Below are 21,694 nucleotides of genomic sequence, written 5' to 3'. Positions count from 1 at the left end.
GATGATGCAAGTGCATTGGAATTCTGCCAGCTGGACCCTGTCACAGGGAGAAGCAGGCACATGTTGCAAAGTGCTCTCTAGGGCAAGTGGGAAAATCTGCTTCAGCTCAACGCATGCTTCCAGCCTCTCCTAGCACATTACCAAGTACCAGGGCATTGCTACGGCTGTTGCAGGAGAGCAGACTTTAACCTGCAATCCTGGAAAGGGCTTGCAACTCAGTGACCCGTGATGGGTTCGTCCCTGAAACCCCTTAAAGCAAGTCCAGTCATGAGAGAAAAGTCTCGGGTAGTATCCCAAGCCCAGCCACTGTCTCCTGATCTGCTGCCAGAAGCCTGCAGACATGCAAAGCCTGTCCAGCACACCAGCCCACCAGGAGCATATGTGCTTGTCCCTGGACCCGCATCCCTGTCAACATATGTAGGAGGGTCGTCCTGAACATCGCGGTGTCCTGGCTTCCCGAGGTTTATGCCTAGGGTAACATTACAAAGGCAGTGTGAGGGGCTCTCTACCTCTAGTAGTGATGGTGGAGGATGCCTGAAGGTCATTGGGTCTCTGTGCTCCGCCTTTACTCTTGTCTTTTCCAGCTATTGTCTTCATGATGCTGTCTGTGATCAAGCCATATCTCACCTGTGCTTATTGAGGCCAAAAGAGTCTGAGCTCCAGATTGCCAGGGTGGGTTGAGATGGGGCTGGGCATGCCCTTGTGGCCAGGCTTCTTGTGGCAGATGGTTGTCTACACCCTTGCAAAGAGCTGCAGCTTGGGTGCATGGGATTCACTGGTTCATGAGAATATAACAGCCTAGCTCTATCTTATCATTCCCCTTCACAGCTGGCAGAGGGACTGAGGTGTTTCTGTGCTACAGTTCCTCTCATCCCGGTGCAGACATCTTCAGTCAGCCTAACAAATTGTGCCCTGTCCTTGGCTCTTGCCAGTGACCAAAAAGCCTACTGGTGTTACAGCTTTTGAGGGCTGCAGTGTGGGGTTGTGGCCCAGTGGGGTACCTGTGTCCTGACGCAGGAGACCTGCTGTGAGAGACTCACCACAGCCCTTTTCATCAGAGGCATCAGAGCAGTCCTTTTGACCAACACATTCTAGGGGTTTTTTTTTTTTCCACATACATTGGGTGCTGCGGCAAGTAAACCTGTCTCCAGGGCAGCTCCCTGGGGACAGCAAGGCTTGGGTCATTCATGTGGCTTCTGCAGCCCTCTCTGTGACCATCTACCTGGCTCACCCAGTGCCAACCACCACTGTGCCTTCACACACTCTGTTTCCTGGCACTGCTAGTGTTCCCTTCTGGTGGAGCTAGGAGCTTAGCTGCCTCTTGGAGTTAAACTTTCGGGGTGGGGGCAGGGAAAAAGGGCCCTGTTATGAGCCAGATGGGGCACGAACACCTTTCATATCTGTAATCAGGCAACTTGGTGTTTTGTGAAGGAAAGAGGAATCTGGCTTGCAGAGTACAGTTTTGTTCCAGGGAACTGGGATATATCACTGTTCTGGAAGGGCATGCAGCTCTTCCCACTTGCCTGGCTCTTACCTGTTTTCAGTCCAGATCTGTATGGAGAAACCTCGCTTGGGCCTGTAACAAAGTGGAGGGAAGGGAAGACAATGAAGGTGACCCAGGCTGAGGTTGCAGGAGCTGCAGGCTTTCATGACTGCTCTGCTTCTGGGCAGGGCTGGCAGAGGCTCTGCTGCATCTCCTGCTCCTGCCTGTCTGGCTCTTGCTTTCCCTGTCACATAGCCGGGGGGAGACCCCTTGCAGTGAGCTCCAGGCCCATTTTGCTTTCTGGGACTCTTGTCTAGCTAGCAGACATCTGCTCTGCTTCATGATGGATGCAGGGTACAGTGGCTGAGCAGCTGTGTCCACAGCCTTGCAGGTTTTTGAAGGGGTGATACCAGGTACGAGGAGCCATTTCCTAGAGCTGTGGCAGTGAGCTGCATCCCAGGAGCAGACGCCAAAGCTGGAGCCACCCATGGCAGTTGCCTAAAGCCAAGGTACCTCTGTGCACCTTACATCTGGAGATGGCTGAGCAATGCTCCCAGAAGGCCAGGAGCCTGCCCACCATTGCAGTGAGTGTGGAGGTGACTGCTGGGGAGCCCAGAAGCTATGTGTTTTCCAGGCGCTTTTAAAAAAATCCCTTGGACTTGGAGTTCTAAGAACACATGTGACTCAGAACTCATTGAAAGAAGGGAGAATTTCTAGCCAGGCAGTTTCAGAGAACAACTTGAATATGAGAAATAGCTACCCAAGCACGGATTATTGCTACAGCTCTCATGACTGTATAAGAGCTGCTGCACAGTTGTAGCTATAGACAATCTGGCATTCAACCTCCTGAGGTGTGAGCTACTCAGGCTGGTTCCAGGTGCTGCAAGAAAAGCTGAAGAAGCTACAATTTATGCTTCAGGCTCTGTCATTGCCCCAAACCCGCGAGGCTGCTCTTGCAGGGCAGAAAGCAGCAGAATAGTATTAGCATTGGAGGAGGGGGAGCTGTGGACTCCCCATGAATGTCTGTTTAGCAGCTACCAAGAGCTAAGCATATTTTTGCTGCTGCCTTGTAAAGTGAGGGGAGCAGGGCTGCCTTCACTCGCAGTACTGAGCTCTCTCATGGCTGGAGCTTATCTCCTGAGTCTGCAAAGAGACTGGAAGTGAAATGATGAAGTGAGCTTCTATCTTTCCAGAAGGCAGGAGTTCCTGCTGCCAGCATAGCTGGTTCACCCTGGAGGCAGGTAGAGCATCTTTTGGAGGCTTGGGTGCCTGACAGCAGTTTTATTTCTAGCATTGCCGCTGGGCATGAAGCATTGATTGAGCAGCTAAAGCTAAAGCCCTGAGCCAGTTTGGCTATTTGAGAAATGGTTTGTAATTTTGCTAGTGTGATTTGTGCTGATAGCAGTGCTTACATGGGGCACTTTGCTCTGGCTGCCTGGCAATGTTGGGAGGAGCATACCTGTAAGGGAAGCTGAGGATATAGTCCCATAGGCAGCCAGGGAGAGACCTTGCTCACGCAGGGCAGCAGCCAGCCCATATCTGAGAGCTTCTTCCTCCACTGTAGAGCTCAGAGGCTGGGAATCCTGGGGGCCAAAGCGGAGGCGGAAACGGACAATCACACTCGAGTTTCCATTCCTATTGGAAGACAAAGAGACTCATTGGGCACTTTTGCTCTGTGGTCAGTAAAAGGGAGAAGCCTCATGCTTGACTAGCCTCAGCTTCTATGCTAGTGGCCCACAGAGAACTTTGGAGAAACACAACTACTTGTCAATTATTCATGAGCCAAGATTCTCTGGTGATGTGGTCTGAGCTGCAGTTGTTATTCAGCTCTTCTTCTTTGGCCCAAAATTCAACTTTGATTGAACAAGAGCACTTTCTTCACCCTTTCTGACTGCATTTCTGAGTGAAAGAATCCAGAACATTTGTGTAATCCCAGAAACAATCTAGCTTTGACCAAAAAAAATTTCTCTTTTCACTTGTTTTGAACATAAAAATATGTTTCAGAGCACCAAAATCACATATCTGTGGTAACCTGCACAGTCTGAAGGGAGAGCAGCTACTCACCTGTAGCCCAGGATGGTGCAACCAGTGCAGCTCGAGTGCAGCTGGGAGTCCTGAAAACTGGATAGGAACTGCAAAGTGAAGAACAATGGTCATACACTCACCTTGTTTTCCCCAAACAGAAAACCTGAGGAAGACAGGACTAGATGATGCCTGAGATTCTACAGGGAGCTGGAGACATCTGAAGCATCTCCTCTTGTCTTCACAGCTAGCAGGAGCTCCTCAGTCAATCTCACCTGAGCGTGTGTAATCTTTTTCCCACTCTGGCTTAGGGCATGAGACAGCACATCACTTCTTTACACCTTCCCACCACCTCTTTTTTTGCAGGGAACAGACCTTAGCCCGCATTTCCCAGTCCACAAATGTCTCTCAGGGGCCCTTTAACTGATTGGGCCTCTCAAAGTGCAGCTCAGCACCCACTGTTGCCTGTCAATATTTGAAATGCCTGTTCTCTTCCTGCTCTTGGCATTTTCTGCAGATTCTGCTGGCTGAGGACAGCCAAGCATGAATTGAGGGATTTCAGCTGGGGAACTGAGCGATGACAAGAGTGTGGGCTAGACAGTAGTCTCCCAGCTCTGCCTCGTGCAGAGCCTGGGACTGCAGAGCTGCAGTGTGTATGGCTAGCCTGGCTCAACTCACCAGCCTCTCGAGAGCAGGTGTCAGCACCCTGTAATAGTCCGAGTTTTCCATTTGCAAGCTGCTGTTGAATGCTATTCCTCTCAGCTCCACTGTGTGTTCAAAGCTGGTCTCTACTGAAGGATGACAGGCTGCCAGAGAGGGAAAGTTTCTATCAGAGGCACAAAAGACACATGGAGGTTTGAGGAGGGGGGCTCACTACCTGCTTTGTAACGTAGATCTCATCATGTCCTTTAAACCCCCTTGATTTTCAGCAGCTTGAATGTCCCTGATCACCGCTGTGATGCATTGGGAGTGCCATACAGCCATGCTGGACTACCCCACACACAACCAAGAGGAAAATTTTGCTCTGAATCTGTATCTAATTTGAATTTTAAAACTGTAGAATGTTATTGAGCCTCAGACAAAGTTTCAGGAATAGATGGATGCAGCCTGGGTGTGAAAGTCCAGGCTGGTCCTATCCTTGCTGTTCTGTGCTCCTGGCTAAGGGCACTAGCTCTGAAGGTCCTGGCTGAGTAGGGCCTGACTTTCAAGCGGTATGAGAATGCAGTGAGGAAGAGCAGGGCTGGATGGAGCCCAGACCCCCTTCTTCACAGACACCAAGGTGCATCAGCTTATACAGGGTTACTACAGAGTAGAGCTGTGCTGGTGGGCTCTGTTAGGCATGTCAGGTGCTGTAAAGCATGTACAAGGCGCTGCACTGGGGTAGCATCTGGCAAAGGGGAGCCAGAGGCAGTAAGAGGGAAGTGAGGGAGCCAAGGAGACAGTGATTGTGCTCTTGAATGGGGCAGTGAATGGGAGATGGCTAGGGCAGCGAGTTCCAGCTGCAAGAAGTCTGGGCGTCATTGGGGGAAATTACAGAGGAATAGATCACATGCAACATTGAAGATAAAGTGTATTAGAATCAAATACCATTTAAAATGTGAGGTAACTACATACCATTCAGCATGTGTGTGTGTGTATGTGGAGTGAGTTGTCCATATTTTGTCCTCAGCAGAAGACATTTGAGGGTTTTGCTCTAAGCCTGTGAGATATGCAGACCATTTCTCTATTGGAACAGGTAAACTGAAAGAACGTACCCAGCTGTGCACTCACCCAGCAGGATCCCCAGGTAGAGGGCTGTCATGCTACCCACAATGGCAGCAGCAATGGTAACCTTCCAACAGCTGGCCCTCAATGTCCTTCTCTGGGTGCCTAGCACTGGCTTTATTTGGTCCATGCTTTCTGAGCAGCTCTACAGATGATTTCTGTGATTGAAAACAACAGGAGGAAAGGACAGGTCAGGGATAAAATGTGAGACACCAGCTATGGTCCCCAGGATCTCCCGCTAGTGCATAATCACAACAAGTAAAAGGACTAGATACCTACTGTGTCTCCTGAAATGCATTAAGCTGCAGGCCAGGAAATTTTTCTAATACACCCAGCTTGTAGGACCTGAATATATGGACCATGATGGCCCTTTCCTGTCTGATTCCCCTTCCCAGTACAGTTTTTTTTTTTTCCGGGAGGATACTGCTGATTAGAGAGGTGGAGTGGCCCTGTCTGCCATGAGCATAAATCAGCCCAATGCCCCATCTCTGTACTCTGCACAGATGCTTTCAGTGACACAGCCTCTGGTAAGTGTTAAACCACAGTGTCGCAGCAGCACGGTCCTGCCCTAGGATCCAGCTGGGATGGCTCTCTGGCAGGCAATTGTAAACCCTGGCACTTTTTATTTAGCAGAAGGAGTTTAGGGTTCTGCCTCCTACGATGCCAGGGTGAACAAGCATGCCACCTCACAACAAAAGGTGGGTATTTGCTGTTAGATACCATGGTCTAGGCTCGGGATCTTGGCTTGCTCTTTCTGCCTTAGACATCACCCCTAATAAAGAGCCTAAAACCAACCAGTATCACTAACAGCTGCTTCGATGCTGCTCAGGTTCACAGGGCTGCAATAGTGGGTGGAACAGTTCAGTTGGAAAAATACTGTGCTTATCTCAGAGTAATCTTACAAGCCTGCAAATAACAAGACTAGACTGTGGTTACATCCCTAAACATAAAACTGTAGTCTGAATAGAGAACTATGGAGAGACACCTCAGAATCATCCTGATTAAACACAAGAAAAAGTGACATTTGACTTTGAATTCCTTTTCCGAGACATATCTGAAAGCATCTCCCCTGCTGTCCTTGTGGTGGAGGGAAGATATATTTGCCCGATGGGTGGTTTGGGGAGTTGGGAGTATCGCAGCCCAGAAGCCTCGTAACTGCTAAATCTGCAGAAACATCGTATGTCATCACTAAAATGCATGGACTTCCTCAAGCACTGTAGTGGCCAAGGAAGCTCAGGTCGGCTTTTATTCAGCCATATGCTTTTGCTAGAAATATAGTCTCAAAGCCTGAGCGCTCGGTTCCCTCTGTTATTTCAAAGGTTGCGATGAATCCGTAAGGGACAGGACAAAGTCCTGCAAAACTGAAAACATTGCCACTGCAATATCTATTTCTAGGTGTCAGAACTTTGATCATCAGCTCTTATGCCACCGCTATTGTTACAAACTGTGATAGTGTTGCATACCAGATGTACTTCATCCAGGTGCGCAGAGCCGTCTGTAAATACTGATGCCAAACAAGGATACAAATATATTAGAAACATCAGGCACAAATGCATACACTATTTCTAATGAAGCACAAATAATGCAAAGGCATTTTTATGAAGTTATTTAGATTGTATGATTCAAGAGAATAAAGCATTTGTAGCAAAAATATTGTGTACATATAGATGGATATTAATAATTTTTAATATTGCAATATTACTTTATGTGTGTGTGTGTGTGTGTGTGTGTGTGTGTGTGTGTGTGTGTATAAAATTAATCACACAAAAATATAAAATTAATCTATGTGGATCTGGAAAAGCTATATTTTCATAAACTCCAGCCACAGATAGATTCTAAATGCTTTTGTGCAGGACTTCGGCACCCAGGTAAAGTCTGGCAGAACTGCAGACCAAGCAAAAGAAATCTCAGCTGCTACACTCAAAGGTGTAGCATTAGAGTCTAATATGACTGTGATTTACAGCCACTCATCACTAACAATCCTCTAGTGATAGGCCATCATCACTTATTGGATTACCTGGAGAGGAAGACTGGAGGTGAGATCAAGAAACATTCCTCAAAAAGAAGGATAAAGCAGTCTAGCAGCTGTTAAGGGCAATGCCAAAGAGGTGGTGCTTCTTGCCTGAGTTTTCAATCTGACGACACCTTCTCACTTGCTGAGATTTAAGTCATTGCATGAAAAATTTATTTGAGAAAGTGATCCAAACTGAATTGTATAGAAGATGCTAAACTGTGGGATGCCATGGCTTTGTCATCACATCCATTCAGACTGCAGGAGGCGGCAGAAGCTGATGGCTAACTGTCAACAACACCTTTATGATGAGCCTTGCTTTGCAAGAACTTAAGTTCTTTCATCCCCCCCAAAGCATCCATATGCTTGGCATGTCAGACTGGGCCATAAAGCAACAATTTTTATGAAAAGTCTTGACATGACAGAAAAATGAAAACTGACTCAACAGATCCTCCTCTGGTATTAACTGCGTTTGGTCTATAGAGGTCCAGGGATCAATAACAGGTGAAAAGGGCTGAAGGTCTATCACTAAGATGAGATTTATGACTTGCGTTCAGCAATACGGCACCATGGCACCAAAGGTCTTGTGAAGAGAACATATAGTCTTTCCTGAAAGTCTGTAAATCCGACAGATAAATATACCAAAGCTAATTGGTACTGAATCCTTGAATTGTTCTACTAGAACACTCTGACCTGGTGAACTAAATCCTGTCACCAGGTTACTCCTGTTTAGCCTGGAGAAGAGAAGACTGAGAGGGGATCTAATCAATGTGTACAAGTATCTGAAGGCAGGGTGTCAAGAAGATGGGGCCAGCCTCTTCTCTGTGGTGCCAAGTGACAGGACAAGAAGCAATGGGCACAAAGTGAAACACAGGAAGTTCCACCTGAACCTGAGAAAAAACTTCTTGACTGTGAGGGTGACTGAGCACTGGAACAGGTTGCCCAGAGAGGTAGTGGAGTCTCCTTCCCTGGCGATATTCAAAACCTGCCTGGATGTGATCCTGGGCAATATGCTCTAGAGGACCCTGCTTGAGCAGAGGGGTTGGACTAGATGATCTCCAGAGGTCCCTTCCAACCTCAACCATTCTGTGTGATTCTGTGATTCTGTATTACAGCTATGCTGATACAATTCTAATGAACAGTCTCTCCTTCCCTGTGGTGACCACTGGTGCTTCTAGTATTTTGCTTCAGGTGGTACAAACACCCTGCATGGCAGTTAAAACCCCTTTTACTTTTCTTCCACCTGAAAGAGCAGCATCAGTGGCTCACAGCACCACTAATATTTATTGCTGTTCTGGAGAAACGTGCTGTGCAGTGAGAAATAAAAGAAGTTCATGAAGAAGGAAACAATCCTGTATCAAGCACTTTCACAGGAAAGACAGCAGAGTGCATTTCAGTTTTGCAAGCAGTGATGTGGCAAGTGTTGTGACAAGAAGTTGAAGTCAACAAGGTGTGAATAGGGTGCGCGCGCGTGCACACGCATGCACACACACACACACACACACACACACACACACACACACACACACACACACACACACACACACAAAGAACATTTGAAAAATTAGAATCATAGAATAAAAGAGGTTGGAAAGGACCCTTGGGGTTTCTGGTTCAACCCCCTGCCCAAACCAAGTTGCTTATGTCCTTGTCCAGTTGAGTTCGTATATGTTCAAAGACAGAGATCCTGCACCCGCCTGGTGCAGTGTTTGACAACCCACATGGTGAAGAATCTTTTTCTTTTTTCAAAGTAGAATATCTCTTACTGCTATTTCTGTCCGTTGTCTCATCTTTTCACTGTGCACCTCCAAAAAGAGCCTGACTCTGTCTTCTCTACAGTCTCCCACTAAATACTTGTAGATAAGAGTAGGATTACCCCTTCACCTTCTCTTTTCCGGGCAGAGCAAACCTGATGCTCTCAGCTTCTCCTCGTATCTCACGTTCTCAGACTCTGGTGGCCTCTGCTGGACTCATTCCAGTATGTCAGTGTCTGTCCTGCAATGAAGATCCTCAGACAGGATATGACACTCCAGATGTGGTCTCACCACTGCCAAATAGAGGTCACGTCTCTCATCCTGCTGACTGCACTCTTGGTAATGTAAGCCAGTCTGTGGTTGGCCTTCTTTCCCACAGCATGTCATCAACCACTGGATCTCATTAGGAATGAAACAGTCTGTGGTATACTGCTTTATCCATTGCCATTCAATCAACTATACTTCAACCATGTTAGTTTCTGCAAGAGTCTAACAAGGCAAGAAGGGGCATTGACTCCCTCTAGCCCTAAAGTCTATTAAATTACCAGATTAATTCTCCTGCCTCACAAATATGAAAAAAATACACTTCCCTTCCCCTGAGACTGGCCCACAAAAGTCTTTCCGAGACAGTTTAGGTAGTCACCGTTGAAACACATGGACGTTTGGCCTTCTTGACCAGAGATCCAAATTTCTCAGTTTGAGTGTGGCTTTTTGAGGACACAACCTCTAGCAGCCGGGAAGCTTTGCACTTGCAGGTCACACCAGAAGAGCCTTAATTAGGCAAATTCATCCCTCAAATTTGCTCAGCCTAGATATTGAAAACTTCAGGAACATTTGATCCACTTGGCCTTTCCTTAGTCCCAAAATCTGGCCTGCCAAGAGAAATCTCATTTAGTCACTTCTACACCAGTCACTTCACCAGAAGATGTTATGGGTGGCTCTAACCCAAACACTGCAAAAACAGCTATTTGCTGAAGCATCAAACTGTGACTTCAGTAAACAGGGAAGCTGCTAAGGAACAGCCTTTTCTAATGCAAATTTATCAAGCAACGAAAGAGAAAGAGGGAAGAAAGGAACCCAGGACACTGGGAGTAGCAGAACTGTTGCTGAAGAGCTTTTCAGTGTTTTCCAAGAGGCCTCAGCGGCTCTTTAAACTGAAGCTTTTAGATAAGAGATTTTAAAAGGTCACTTCTTTGTGAGGGAGGAGATAAAGTGGGGGAGGAAAGGACAGTCTATCCAAGATGCCTCTTTTTTTCTAACAGACCTCCAAATATTCTTTTTCAGCTGTAACTGAGATAAGCATTTTGGGCCTCCGTGCTTTGTTAACAATATCGCCATTTGACAATTCAGCTCTTGCTAAGAGTAGACAGGTAAGAAACATTTTTCCAGTGCCTCCTGTGACCTAAATGCATGCAAGCGAGCAATCCATTCTCTGTTCTTTCAATAGGTTTTGGAGTCGCTGGCTCTATCGTGGTATTCAGATGCTAAACGTAGAAGTTCAAAAATCTAATCCAGATATGCTGACCAGTGCAACAGGCAATATTCAGTGGCATTGCTACCAATGGACTTAACAGCAAGGACAATAGTGCCTGAGAAAAAATTGACGTCACAGGCAAAATTGGCTGTGACTGGCTGTTAATTTAAACAACACAAGTTAGATTAGATTGAACTACTCTTGGCTGCATTTAAAAAGTTATACTATGGTAAAGGATACTTGGGACCCTAGTAAGAAGTTCATAGTATTGATTACACTATTTTTTAACTGGAAAAATAGAATATTTAGAAGCCTTCTGCTTCCCAAGACAGTTAATGCTTGTCTTCTTGCTCTGCCTTTTAGCATAAAGAAAGCCTACTTTCTTTTGAGCAAGTGATATGGGTTGAAAAAGAATTACTGGTGAAATGAAAATGAAAAGAAATTTACAGTCCATTCAGCCCTTCCTTCCTCCATGCCATCTTAGACTGGTTCATGGGCACTGTGAATTACCAGAAGTCCAAGGCTATGTTGTGTCTCATTTGAGGCTGGAAGCTGGTCATCAAACAATGTCTAATAGAGGTAAGAGAGCACTGGCAGATGATGGAGGACAACAGGCCCAGACAACGGCTGCTTTCTTCCCCATGGTTTCTCTGATAGCGTTTCAGATGGGCTAATTAACTCAGCAACAATGACTCTCCAGGGTGCCACGGTTACTTGACTCCAGGGTGCCAGCACCTGAGTTAATCCCTCCCCCTCAGTCCCTTTATCTGTGGCAGAGATCCAGTAAGTGGAATTTAGAGTGCAGTCAATGAGACCAAATGTGGTCCTCTGCTTTAAAGTGGGCTAAATTACAGCCTAAAATTCAAGGATGAGACTGAGACTGCATTTACAGAAATAACATGTCTGTTGAGTAAATCCAGAGCCCAAGAAGCTGCTCAGGTGAAGATGCCATCCCCAAAGCCGGTCAACTAAACAACACCTAAAGCAGTAACTTAGAAATAGCAGCATTACCCATGTTTACATGACACGGGGAAATGATAATAGAAATATTTGTTCACCTTGGCATGTGATTCCTCCATATGCTATTTCACAGCTATCCAATGCTCTGCCCAGAAGGCTAAATTATAACTTAATGAAACAGGAATGTGAAGCATTAGTGAGATCCCTAAGAATTATGTCTGTCATCTTAACCCAATAATGCCAAAAGCAATGTCCTTACTTTCAGATCATTAGATCATTTCATCATATTTCTTCAGATGACTTTTTCCAGATCGGGCAACAATTTCCTAAAGGATCCATTAATCCTTGCATAAGCATGGAGATGCCTTCTTGAGCACAAAGACTGAGAAACAGCCTTGATGGGAGAGAGTGATCAGGCTGCAAGTCCCATCTCTCATCCAACTGCAAGTTTCCTAGGATCACAGAATCACAGAATCGTTTAGGTTGGAAGGGACCTCTGGAGAGCATCTAGTCCAACCTCCCCGTTCAAGCAGGGTCCTCTAGAGCAGATTGCCCAGGATCACATCCAGACAGGTTTTGAATATCTCCAGCGAAAGAGACTCCACTACCTCTCCGGGCAGCCTGTTCCAATGCTCTGTCACCCTCACAGTGAAGAAGTTTTTTCTCAGGTTCAGGTGGAACTTCCTGTGGTTCAGTTTCTGCCCATTGCCTCTTGTCCTGTTGCTGGGCATCACGGAGAAGAGACTGGCCTCATCCTCTTGACACTCCCCCTTCAGATACTTGTACACGTTGATGAGATCGCCTCTCAATCTTCTCTTCTCCAGGCTGAACAGGCCCAGCTCGCGCAGTCTTTCTTCCTAGGAGAGGTGCTCCAGCCCTCTAATCATCTTGGTAGCCCTCCGCTGGACTCTCTCCAGGAGTGCCATGTCTCTCTTGCACTGGGGAGCCCAGAACTGGACACAGTACTCCAGGGGAGGCCTCCCCAGGGCTGAGGAGAGGGGCAGGATCACCTCCCTCCACCTGCTGGCAACACTCTGCCTCATGCACCCCAGGAGACCATTGGCCTTCTTGGCCACAAGGGCACACTGCTGGCTCATGTTTAACTTGTTGTCCACCAGCACTCCCAGGATCCTAGGACCTCATATTTACCAAAGACATTGAGAACTGCTTGTCCTGATCTGAAAGGGACAGTAACCCCACTGCATGCTATTGCTGCCTGTTGTAGTGAGCTGGGAAAAAAAATGACCCCAAAAAAGGCAAATAATGAGAATGTTGAGGTTTTCCGGAATTTGATCTTAAACTCCCACACTACTTAGGAAGACAAAGACATTCCAATGCGCCCTTAACAGTAACCTCATGATATACCACGAAAGCTTCTTACCAAGTATTGGGTAGTAGCGCACAGGCTGTTGGACGCCACCCACAAACCCATGTGATTTTGACTGCAACAGCTTGCTGCGTTGTAGATCCTGGCAATACAACCAAATGTGACCAAGCTTTGCCAAATTAACTGTATTTGAGGAAATTCTGGCAGTAAAACTCACTAGCATATACAAAAACTCAGAAAAAGACTACCAAAACTACTGCATGGTTTTGTGACAGCTACCCAGACTTGTCTAGTACTATACTTGGTCTGCGTATTTTCTTGACTTGGATTGTTTTGATTTGTGACCCTCACAAGAAATTAGTAGCCACACTGAGCTGTGTGAAGAAGCTGATACACTGGAGACTATCTGAAGGACAAGGGCAGGCTGAAATGGTAGAAAAAAACTATAGCCCTTCCATGCACTTACTGTTACTCTTACATCCATTGTAATGATAAAGAAAACCCCAGCGCTGGCCATAGGTTCTATTGGATGTTTAATAGAAGACTCAATCTTTTGATTTTTCTTCCTTTGACTGAAAGGATTTCTGCCCAAAAACTTATACTGAAAACTCATTATATTTCCTGAGCATTTTCAGGGGAAGCTACTGCTGAATTGGAAATCAGAGAAGAGCAGCAGTAGGCATCAACAGTTCTCATGGTGAGTCTCAAGAAATTTTCAAACCTCTTTAGTTTAAAATGATCATACTGTAAAAAAGACAATGTTTCTGTTTTGTGATGGATCCCCATCAATTCCGTGTTTCTCTGATTTTTGTAATAATCATTCCAGTAACTATGTCCCGAATCTTTATGTGATTTCATCAGTCATTTTTTTGATGCTTTAGGAAGTTTATGGGGAGAGAAGCATTGTGGCCTGTGGCACTGCAATAGCTAATACCATATCTCAAAGTGGGCTGATTCAGTACATGACGAAAGACATCATTAACTGCAGAAGTAAGGAGCAAATTAACTTAGTTATTCCCTGGGAAGTCCAGTTGCTTCAGCCACTGAGATGCAAAGAGGTACCTCCTCTCCTTCAGGATATTCTATACAAGGTGACTAGTCAGATCTATTAACTCCTTTTATGAGGTGCAGTGACTTTATTTTCTTGTGGCACTTAAGACCCTGCTCATCCCTGACTCACCCTCCCCCTCACTGCCCCCATTTCCTGGCATGTAAGATCATTGGAAAAGCAGCTCTACTGAGAACCTCATTCACCATGCAATGGGAATGTGCAAGAATATATGGAATTAAATGGTACATTCTCCTATTCCAGTGGGTCAGAGAGAAGGAATTATGGCATATTGCTTTTCTGACATCTGAACAGGTTGGGGTTTTTTTTTTTTAGATAGTATCATCCTTTTTTTTTTTCAAGGCCTGACTCATGCTTTTTGTAGAGTAAACAGACCTGGTAGTTTTTTGAGCTGCTTTTTTTGAATGAGTGATACTTAGAAAATGATTTTGAGACATCAGTGCGCTGTCTCTGTGAAAAAGACACCATAAAATTTAGCAAATATGGTATTTCTAGTATGGATAGGAAAGCGTTAATGTATAAATGTGAGATGGGCTCTTACACTATATTCAATTCTAGTCACCTATATTCCATATCAATAATTTAAGCCAGAATAGATAAAAAGATAGCTAGGATGACATGATAAATGGAAAGCTGATCTTACAAGAGCAAACTAGAGCCTGGACATTTTTTAGTCTCACAGGATGACCGTCTATAAATACATAATGGAGATGAGAAGCAAGGAGCTATATATATGTGTTGAAAAACATTGCTTAAAAAAAAAGAACAAAAAGTAAATTTTGTTGGCAGGGGCAGAAATCAGAAGAGTTTTGGCAATCAGAGAAGTATAATTTTCCAGTAGGAACCTTGAGAAGAAAAGGCACATTTTATGGAGTTCATCAGTGTAGAAATTGTGAGTAGTTATGAAATATGATGCCTCTGATGGCAAGGGGAAAAAAACTCAGTGATGTAAGAGAGTCCTTCTAGTCCTGTATTAGTGTAGTTTCTTCTCACTGGACAATTTAAAAGCCTTTCCTTAGCATAGAATGTATGTAAGAGAAACTCAACAAGAACTGCCTGATGAAAATAAACATCTCTGACTGTCCCTGAACATCTTCTGTGATTCCTGAGAGAGGGCCACCACCTCTGTTCTTCTGCTTCTTGGAAACTTACTTAAGACTTATTTTTGCTGTGGGAATCTAGATTTTGCTCCAAGGGAGCAGTGAGTCATTCCATAGGATTTCCTAGGGAGATATATTTTGCTCCTCAACTGCTTCAGATAGGTAATTTTTAAAATACAAAGGATAATGGTAAAAATGCCCATTCATCTCAAATATTTCTGCTAATAAGCCAAACTGTCATTAACACCATCTCTTCTGATGAAGGAGGACAAGGAAGTAGGACTGATTTTTGTGTGTGTGTGTGTGTGTGTGTGTGTGTGTGTGTGCAGGCACATGTGCACTTGTACAGAGGATTGAGGGCACGCTATGTATAGGAGCAAGGAGGGGACAAGGAGGCGCCACAGGAGGGAGATCTTCGCTCTTTGTCAATGCACCAGACAAAGATTGCAGACTCCTTGTGACAAGGGTCTCCATTTTGTGCAATGAGCCCCACACAAAGTTGTAAAATTGTCCCAGAACACCTAACTGTTCAGCACAAATTATGACAGTTCCTGTTTTATTCAGCTTTTAGAGGGAAACTGGGATCTTGCAAAATGTGACAGCACCTGAGGTGGAAAAGCAGCAGTGCTCTCCCAGCAGTGTTCCCAGCTAGTTGCTGAAGGGGCCTGCTTTTTCCTCACTTACATCCACATCCCCTCTCAAGTCTTGTCTTTCACTGCTTAGTATTTCCCTTCCTTTGCCTCTCTGGTGTCCTTCCCTCCATGTTTCCACTCCCTGATGTCTTTCCTCCAGCCTTCTTGGTCCTCTCCATCATTCTTTGCTCTTAGTCGCTCCTCCTTCAGAATAGGAATGCTCGCTCCCATATCTTGTATTGCTTTGGCTTTTGCTCTTCTTCAGCTTGTCTTTTACTTCGAATATCTCTGTTCCCTGTCTACCAGAGAGCACCCTTTTAGTACCTGCCCTTCACAATAAGGACATGAGTAAAGTATCACCTCAGATCTGTTGTGATGAAATGAGGAGAAGTCACAGGAAAGAAATAGGGCAAATGTGGATTCAAAAGTCAACTTAATTTAGTCTGCAACAGATAGCAAACCCCAGAAAACCCTGATGTCCCCAGATGGCAGAGTCTAGGCTGTCATGGAGGCTTTATGCTGTATTTCTATATTCTAGCTTTTTGTTTTTTTTGTTTTTTTGTTTTTCCCCAACACGTGTTCCCCAATGTTTCCCCAACAAGTGTAAGTATGGAGTAAGAGCAATCAATATGCTGCAAATGCTTGAAGAATCTAGTGTTAATAAAACCTACTTCCTTTATCTTATATTAAGTGCGTGCTATTACAGAGTAGTCTGACTCTTAGCATAGCAATACTAACTGCTTTGTCTACTGAGTCTTCAGACATGAGGGTTGCAAAACAGTCATATGCTCTAATGTCATACCTGTAAGTTCTCACCCAGACAGGGCCTTTGAGAAATGATAGTGTTGGTATGAAAAATATGTTACTTGCTCAAGGCAGACAACAAGCTCAGCAGCAGATCCACCTGTAACCTCAGGAAATAACTGAGCATTTGGTCAAAGATGAGTGAAAGACTAGAAATTCGATGGCTGAGATAAGATTTGTGGTGCTTCAAAGGAGGAATACAGCAGAAGCAGAATCACCTTTCTCCCGAAGGAGAAAACGCAAAATGAAAAATTAGTCTCTGACATGCCCCCTCAGTGAGCCCATCATTCAGATGGCAGAACAATAGGTCATATCTGTGCCAGCAAACCACAAGCATGGGCAGCAGAAAGAAGATAGTCACTTGTGGAAGGTGAAAGCAGAAGCAGGACCAGAGGAGATAAACAGACATGGGTAAGCAAACAGGTCTGCTGTCAGAATGAGGTGGACAAAATAGTGAAACCCAAATGTCTCTGTTCAAGCGAGGCCAAGCCTTGTGATTTTCTCCCTATAGTCAGGATTTTCATTGTGCACGAATGGGGATCAGTGGCCTGTAGCAGCAGTTACTAATAGAAGGTAGAATATTTTCCTAGGATGGTGGATTAATAGCCAGAGTTATCTGTGTTGGATGGCCATACAGTGCAAGGACACGTCAGTCTGGAGAGGATAACGACCACATGCCAGTTTCCATTAGCCATTCCATCATGGCTGGAGGGAATCCTAGGGTGGCAGTAGGGGAGTGGAGCTCCACAGGAGGGAAAGGGTGCTGGAATAAAACTTTTGCTTCCTGGTGAACACTTACGGTTTCTCTGAAATCTGCTAATGAGATAATGATATGCCGTGAAACCAAGTACACATAGAAATAGCAGCCAGATGGTAGGAGGAATAAAGAAATGATAGAGCTGCTCAGCATCACTCTAGCTGGTATAGATATTACCTTAATGAGCAAAGACAAAACTTCCACATGTAGCAGACCAGCAGATAGAGAGTTAAGCCATCTTTGGCTGATGTGGCCTTTTTGTTTCATGAACCGTTAGCATCTTCTGCCATCCAGGTGGTTCTTTTAACCAGCTGATACCTTATTTCTTTAATCCTTTTTCTTTAATTTATTTCCAGCTTTTGCAATTGGGACATCCAAAACTCTCTATAACTCCCTCCTAGCTATGGATTAACATTTAATGGGGCGGTGCTGTATTCGAAAGGGTATACCCTACTTCCAACTAGAATGAAACAATCAAACAACAGGCCGTGAACCCTGGACTGAGGACACCTCTTATCTGCTGCCTACAGGAGCAAAGAACTCCAGGCACTGCCTGCATCAGTACTGCAAGCAGTCTTCAAGTTAATAAACCTGCTCTGGGTGTTACCAGTCCCTGATCTTTAGAAAAAGTAGCTTTATTAGTGATTCCCTAACACCTGCTCAATTGCAGCACTCCTCTTCAAGGTGCATCTGGTTCAGCTGTAGTACTATCCCTCAGGAAGTCCAGTGACACCGTACAGGCCTTGTTTATTGTCCTTCTTGGACTTCAAATATCTCTCAATTTACAAGTAAGAAGATCCTTTCCCTGCCTGCCAGCTCTGCAGTCTCAGCTGGAACATGACAGACAGGCTGAGCTCCCCGGCGCTCATATTATCGCCAGTAACAAAAGCTCTAACATCACTTCCACCTTTGAAACACTCAGCTCTTGAACTCTACCTTTGGTTACAAACTACAAGGCAGATTTGTGCCTGCAATTACTTTTTAAACATTCTGCTACGGATTAGAGACTAAAATAAAGACTGCCTTCCTCTCCCCTGACTGTACTGGCTTGATCACCCTGTACAGATAGTAAATACTGAATACACATGGGGAGTATCTGGTAAGCAAGGAAGTATCTTTTTTTCTAGTTCCTTTTCACAATAGGAGCACTATATAATTTGATACTTTTCAGTTCATGAATATCCAAAAAAAAGCTGACATTCTTAAATCATGGTATTTCCTGTAGTCACAGCCGTCCTCCTCCCTTGACTACTGTGTCGTGAACTATACGGGACAAGAGGCTAAAGTAAGTGTCTTCATTTTGCAGATAATCATATTTTATTCTTTCTTACAAACCTACATGCATTAGAAGCAATGTTTAAATTTTATTTTTCTTTACCTAGCTTCAGCCATTATTACAGTTTGACAGGTAAGCATCAAAGTTCAAGGGCACAAAAACCGTCCGCTATCCTGAAACGAGTTATCTGCAACATATGTTCCCCCAAAGGAAGAGCTCATGCTGACAAACTGCCCAGTGATGAAAGATTGTCATTCAAGCAGGGAACTCGCAGCATCTGAGTTTATGGGACTTTTGTCATTGGCTGCACAATGGAACTTCAGACATATTGATGTGGGATAATACCATCTGATAAATTGAAAATAGTGTTTGGAACAAAGCCCTGACACTATAGGGCTGGCATAACCTCTTAAATTAAAGGTGTAAACTCTAAAATTAGCACAACCCAGACTTCTACAAGAATAGATCTTCAGTTGTGTCTTTGGGAGAAGTGTCTGCTGAGGCTGTGTGATCAAGTACAGCTTCATCCAGCTATTCCTGCCTGATGAGATTGTACCAAAGCACAGTCTCTGTGGGATGTTGGCACCCACAGACCACTGAAATCCAAAACTGTCCTCTGCTGTCTGGCTTGGCAGCTTCACCCACAGGGACCTCCCTTAAGTAGGATACAGGAGGATACATCTACATCCTCTGCAAGGCAGCCTCACAGATGGAAGACAAGTGGCTGCAAAGCCATACTAAAGCACTCCTTTCCTTCACCCACAGGACAATAGGTGAAGCATAATCCATCTGCAGAAGTGTTTACATTATATCAAATCATGATACCATTCCAATACCTTGGAGGTTTTTACTGGATTTGTTCCATGCCAAGGTCAAAACTGCTCAGAAGCTCTGAATGTCTCACGAGCACATTTCATATAGCAATAATTTTGCTTATTCTATTTTTTCGGTCTGCGTTATTGCTAAAGCTGAACTTTTACCTCCCATGAAGCACCCTGAACTTTCTTTACAGGGTGTCCGCTACAGCTTTTAAATAATGTAAACCATTCTCTGTTTTTGATTTCCAGAACATTAAGGAAACCAAGAAACCGTTCCCCAGCCAATGTTTTCAGAGAGAAGGGTCCAGAGACAATTTGCTGCGGAAATCAAGGCTCACCCATTAGATCACACAGTTCGGTATACCTGAAGACATGCTCGTTAACATGCTGGTTAACCACTAAAAGATGAAAAGCCCTACAGAAATATAATCTGCAGGGAACAACTGGCAAAAAACGTTTCAAACGTCCACGGAAATTCAATGATGAAGATATTTCTGTAGACAGTGTCGGTACCTTTGGTTTGAATAGCAGCCCAAACCTCCTCTAGCATCACTGTGGGGAGTGCTCCCAATGTCAGCAGTATCATTTTAGAGCCAAATGGAATAAAAAAAGCACTAAAAAACACTCAAGGATCATGTAGTAATGAAAATAATTTAGCCTTAAGTGACTAAGAAGGAAGCATTACAATTATTTACACCTATTATTTTAAATAAAAGGTTAGGCATTTCTCTTTAGCAACAAACTACGGAGCCAGTAAAGCAGGAGGTCCTGCCCCAAGCATGTGGGAAAATTCAGCTGGGAGGAGCTGTTTCAAATTCCCAATTCAATCTGAAAATCTCACAGTACAGAGATCAAGCCCTGGCTAAATGTGTAGTAAAAGGGGCAAGAAGGGCGTGCACAAGCCCTTCCAGCCAGCCATCCCATTAAGCAGGTGACCTGCAGGATCACTTTGAGTACCATGCACAAATTTACTTCATTGTAAATTTACATTGTATAGTCTATGCAGGCTTGAAACCACAGGGGTAAGAAACACCCAGAGATGGGAGCAGTTATTTGAGAAGGTGCAGAATGTCCCTTCCCATCCTAGCAAAGCAAGCCGATACCTTTAAGGAAATGAGAAAAACTTTTAAGAAATAGCAGTAACTCACCTATTTTGTTTTTCCTTTTTCACTAGGTGTTTTTCCCTAGAAAATTCTTTTTTCCCAGGTCTAGTACCTCCCATAAGCACACTTCTTCACTCAGTGATTGCCCAGCTACACTACCTGAGGGAGATGTTGGAGGGGAGAGTGGGAGGCACACAAGGAGTTTGCATACAGAGCTTAAAGGCACAGGCTGAGAAGTAGAGAGCACTCGTCCTGAAAAGCTGGGTTTTTTTTCTTCACTGGACTCTATTTTTAAGCACCATTTTTTTTCTAGCTGCCTGTGTTGGAAACTCAAGCCAAAATGTCTAGTTCTAGTTCTAATTTCAAATTTGAGTTCTAGTTTCTCTCCAGCCTATAGAAAGGTTTCTGCAGTTTGCTGTACAACTCCATTCACTTCAGCAGCGTTTCACTAGGATCATATAAAACAAGTTTTCTGCCTGAAGGAGATATTCAGTGCTAACAATTCATACCAGCAGAACTGAATTCACCCCTGTCACCAGAACTTTGTTAGGCCGGTAAAACCATGTGGGTCATTGGTTAACTAATACTCAAATATCATCCTATGCACACATAAAATGATGGACAGCCCTTTTACAAAAGCACTCATTTCTTCAGTCAGACATCCATGCCCTTTATAGCCTGTACACTATTTATCCTCATAAAAATCTCTGTGCCAGGAAAATATCTTAACTGCTGTACAGGAACAGGCAAGGCTTGTCTCGCATCACACGCAAAGGCTATAGCAGAGGCCAAAAGTGGACACGGATTTCTTTGCATTTAAGCTAATACTTGAGCCTAAAAATGATGCTTCTGCCAAGGCCTCTTGAAAAGATGAAACCACATGAAAATTTGATAACTGTTTTTGTTTTAACCTGAATTTTCATCTGCAGCTTAACACTTCAACAGTCAACTCTCACATAATTGCCACTTCTAACACTACGCGCTCTAACCATTCAACATTCAACACTCATGGCAAATTTTAGCAGTTAGCATGTTTAACAAGGAAAGCAAGAAGAGAATAGAAGATGAATTTAGGATGAGGAAAGAGTGAAATTTAGTGACAAGTTTTTAAAATTATATAGTGATCATACAGAGAAAAGGAAGCAAAAACTAGCCCTACTTGCTGGTTGGAAGGAAAACCTATTTTAGATTTCCTCCTGGACACTGTGGTGCTCTCTGGGAAGAGGTGAATAATGAAGACTACTTGGCTAGTTAAACTTCCTCCTTCAGGTTCAACTAACCAGGAAAATGTAATGATTTCTGAATCTAAATACATTAGGCCTTAAGTAAGCCATTGAATG

General features: G+C 44.4%; 1 protein-coding gene across 5 annotated transcripts in view; it reads right to left on the bottom strand.

Moving 5' to 3' along the window:
* TMPRSS9 (transmembrane serine protease 9) overlaps positions 1-20,563 on the bottom strand; it is a 34,436-nt gene extending 13,873 nt beyond the window's left edge. For 2 of the 5 annotated variants that reach the window (XM_068919628.1, XM_068919630.1), the window contains exons 1-6: positions 20,400-20,511; positions 5,260-5,427; positions 4,184-4,311; positions 3,548-3,615; positions 2,943-3,118; positions 1,535-1,576 (exon numbers count right to left, since the gene is read on the bottom strand). In XM_068919628.1, coding sequence (XP_068775729.1) covers positions 1,535-1,576; positions 2,943-3,118; positions 3,548-3,615; positions 4,184-4,234 — 337 coding nt within the window. In that variant the 5' untranslated portion in view covers positions 4,235-4,311; positions 5,260-5,427; positions 20,400-20,511. Of the gene's footprint in view, positions 1-1,534; positions 1,577-2,942; positions 3,119-3,547; positions 3,616-4,183; positions 4,332-5,259; positions 5,428-20,399 lie in introns of all 5 variants that reach the window. The other 3 variants (XM_068919627.1, XM_068919629.1, XM_068919626.1) reach the window with 3 other exon arrangements.
* Between the last annotated feature and the right edge of the window lie 1,131 nt (positions 20,564-21,694).

The sequence above is a fragment of the Struthio camelus genome, chromosome 26 (assembly GCF_040807025.1).
Source record: "Struthio camelus isolate bStrCam1 chromosome 26, bStrCam1.hap1, whole genome shotgun sequence".
Lineage (NCBI taxonomy): Eukaryota > Metazoa > Chordata > Aves > Struthioniformes > Struthionidae > Struthio > Struthio camelus.
This window is presented reverse-complemented; position numbering and strand designations above follow the sequence as displayed.